Genomic DNA, 2,915 nt, shown 5'->3' on the forward strand with positions numbered 1-2,915 from the left:
GGACACAGTCGATATCTGCTGCTCCAAAGTCGAAAAGACTGGCGGCTGGTATTCGATCGGGTAGTGTTTCATTGCAAATGATATTGTAAATGATTGTGATAAAATCAGTCTGTGATCAGACGGTGAAATAAATAAATAAATAAATAAATAAATAACTAAACCACAAGAAAAATCACTTTAAATTAATACATTTGTGTACGTGATAATAAATCTTGGACAGATCTATTAAAAACAAAAGAAAAATCTCCAAACATTTTACCGAAGAATTTTTTGGCAGAGTCAATCCACGGAAAGGTAATATAATACTTGAGCTATTTGTGAGTGAATCGACCCAAACATATAAATTCGACGGCATCAGTAGAGACAAAGCTTCCTGTATATGGATGTACACATGTATATGGTTACTCTATGTTTTCCACGTTTTTGAATGATTCGCAAAAAAAATGTGATAATTAAAACATACCGCGCTTGCCACACCGAATAACATTTCTGTATCAATGTGAGTTGTTTGAGAAATAGCTCGTGGTCTTTCGATTAAAAATGGGTCAACGGCCAAGGTCTTATCTAAAAGTTTCAAAAGCTATAAAATAGGCAAGATAAAAGCAATTTTCGAATAAAATTCAAACAAACTTTCAATAACCGCTCCCCAGTAAAGTTCGAACAAATTTGTGAAAAGTGTAAAAGCGGGCGTTTTCTGCATAAGTACATCAAGAGAAGCAGTTTTCATGAAATCGTAAAGTATTTTCGGATCTCTTGCACCATTCAGTTCATCTTTAAATGCATCATACATAAGTTCCAACTGATTATTTGGATCATAATGTGCAGAGTACGTGACGGCAGTACCGCTCATGAGAATCGCTCGAGCGAATAGTTTTCGCGAATATTCGTTCAAGACGTGAAAGTGTGATGATCCTCCACCTAAAATCAATGTAATTTCAATTTGCAATATTTTCATATAGTTTGAAGGTAATCGGAAAAGTTCAAAAAGACCTGCACTATGTCCAAAAATTGTTATGGCATCTGGATCACCACCAAAATATCTAATATTATCGCTAACCCATTTCAAGGCTAATTGTTGATCTTTGAAACCCATATTTCCAGTCAGGCCTGGTAACTCGAAGTTCATAAATCCTAACGGACCTAAACGATAATCGATTGTAACCAAAATCACACCTTCATCTTCCATGAATGTATCAGGTCCATAGAATCCACTGTGACCATCGCCTTCAATGAATGATCCACCATGTATGAAAAACATTACCGGCAGCAATCTAGGGGCTTAATTCGAATCCCAAATAGAAGGATTTTTGTGAATTCCATGAATTTAATGAGTCTGAGAATTTTTGGAATAAATGTGAATCTCGGTGAATTTCAGTGAATTGTTATGAATTTTACATGAAAATTCAAGATGGCGGCTTGTTAGCACGCCTGAACTGTCAAAATTATGCATAATGAATTCGTGTGAATTTTGTGAATTTTTTCACTGAATTAAGCCCCTAGGCAGCAATTTACTCAGCTTTCGTTTCAGAATATTGAACGCTAATTTTTCAGTTAAAATTGATATATGTATTCTTTTGAAATAAATGTTATTTTATAAAAATTTCTCGAGTGAAAAACATTTTGTGTGAACATTTTATTTGAAAACTATTTTACGTACCCGGTACGAAGACGTTTAAAAATAGGCAGTTTTCAGATTGTGTTGAATTCAATGGAAATTGCATTGATTGAACAAGAACTGGGCAAGCATCTTTGTATTTGTCAGAAGTTACACGGATTTCATTCCACGGTTTCACTGGAACTGGAACCTGTTTATAACACACAATAAGCCATTCGAATAATTGTGTCGAAAACATTAACACTCAGGTAGGATGATACCTTATATCTTAGATCGCCGACTGGTGGTTCGGCATAGGGAATCCCTTTGAAAGATGTATAAAGCTTATTGCTTTTGTAGGTTTTTTGCCAAATACCGCTCACTAAACCACTTTTCGTCTTGATTATTATTGAACAATTACAATTAATCAGAACAATTAGAAGAAAGCAAAGAAACAAATGATGAAGTTTTGGTTGTAACATTTTGAATCCAAAATGTGAAAAAAAAAAAAAATATCAGTCAAGATATCAGTTCCAAAATAATCTTCTACTAATTTTGATAATTTCAGACACCATATATATATATACAAGATTTAGGCATAAACAATATTCAAACGTTTATAAAACTCGTAAATTTTATGGCATAGTTGCGCCAAATTGGTACCAAATAATGTATTTTTATTTTTACAGCTTCCAAATTCAGTTTTAGTACGTAGGCAAGAGCGGCTGTTAGAAACAGCGGCAGTATGCCAACCGAACTCAATGTAACATTTCCGAAAATGAAAATACCATACACAGAAACAAATATCCGAGTACGGCTACTCACACTTGCGGTGTTAGCAGAGAGTCTACCCTTCAAAATGACTTACGCACTCTATTTTACTCTATTTTTTGTGTTTATTTCATCCAAGTGAACGCATCGTAGTGAAAGAAGAGATACATGTGTACTACCTAGAAAAATCCGGAGGCTCGAAATTCATTTTAGACATATGGTTCCTTGGGCAAAAATGCTTGTTAGGACCCATAGAACCAGAATCGCGATGTGCATTTGATGCAAAAAAAATTGACCCACCCAAATGTGTAGTCATATGTCATACGTTGAACGCATGAGGCTATGACTACAGATGTATTTCTTCTTTCATTAACTAAGATGTGTTCACTTGGATTAAATTAACACTTTTGAACACTTTTGGACATTTTGAAGGGCAGACTTTCTGATAACACCGCAAATGCGAGTAACCGTACTCGGATATTTGTTTCTGAGTAAATGAGATAATGAGGAAGTTTGACTTGCACAAATTCTCCATTGTTATATTGTTTAG

General features: G+C 34.6%; 1 protein-coding gene across 1 annotated transcript; it reads right to left on the reverse strand.

Moving 5' to 3' along the window:
• Positions 1 to 259: 259 nt before the first annotated feature.
• Positions 260 to 2,076, reverse strand: LOC116350974 (venom carboxylesterase-6-like; the record flags this gene model as incomplete). Its single annotated transcript, XM_031782992.1, has 6 exons — positions 1,876 to 2,076; positions 1,658 to 1,805; positions 991 to 1,278; positions 631 to 918; positions 464 to 564; positions 260 to 373 (listed from the first exon to the last, which is right to left on the reverse strand). Coding segments are annotated over exons 1-6 (1,140 nt in total), but the record flags the coding sequence as incomplete, so codon positions are not given.
• Positions 2,077 to 2,915: the final 839 nt, after the last annotated feature.

This window comes from Contarinia nasturtii, unplaced genomic scaffold, assembly GCF_009176525.2.
Source record: "Contarinia nasturtii isolate CC-2019 unplaced genomic scaffold, AAFC_CNas_1.1 Cnas_scaffold_4338, whole genome shotgun sequence".
Classification (NCBI taxonomy): Eukaryota; Metazoa; Arthropoda; class Insecta; order Diptera; family Cecidomyiidae; genus Contarinia; species Contarinia nasturtii.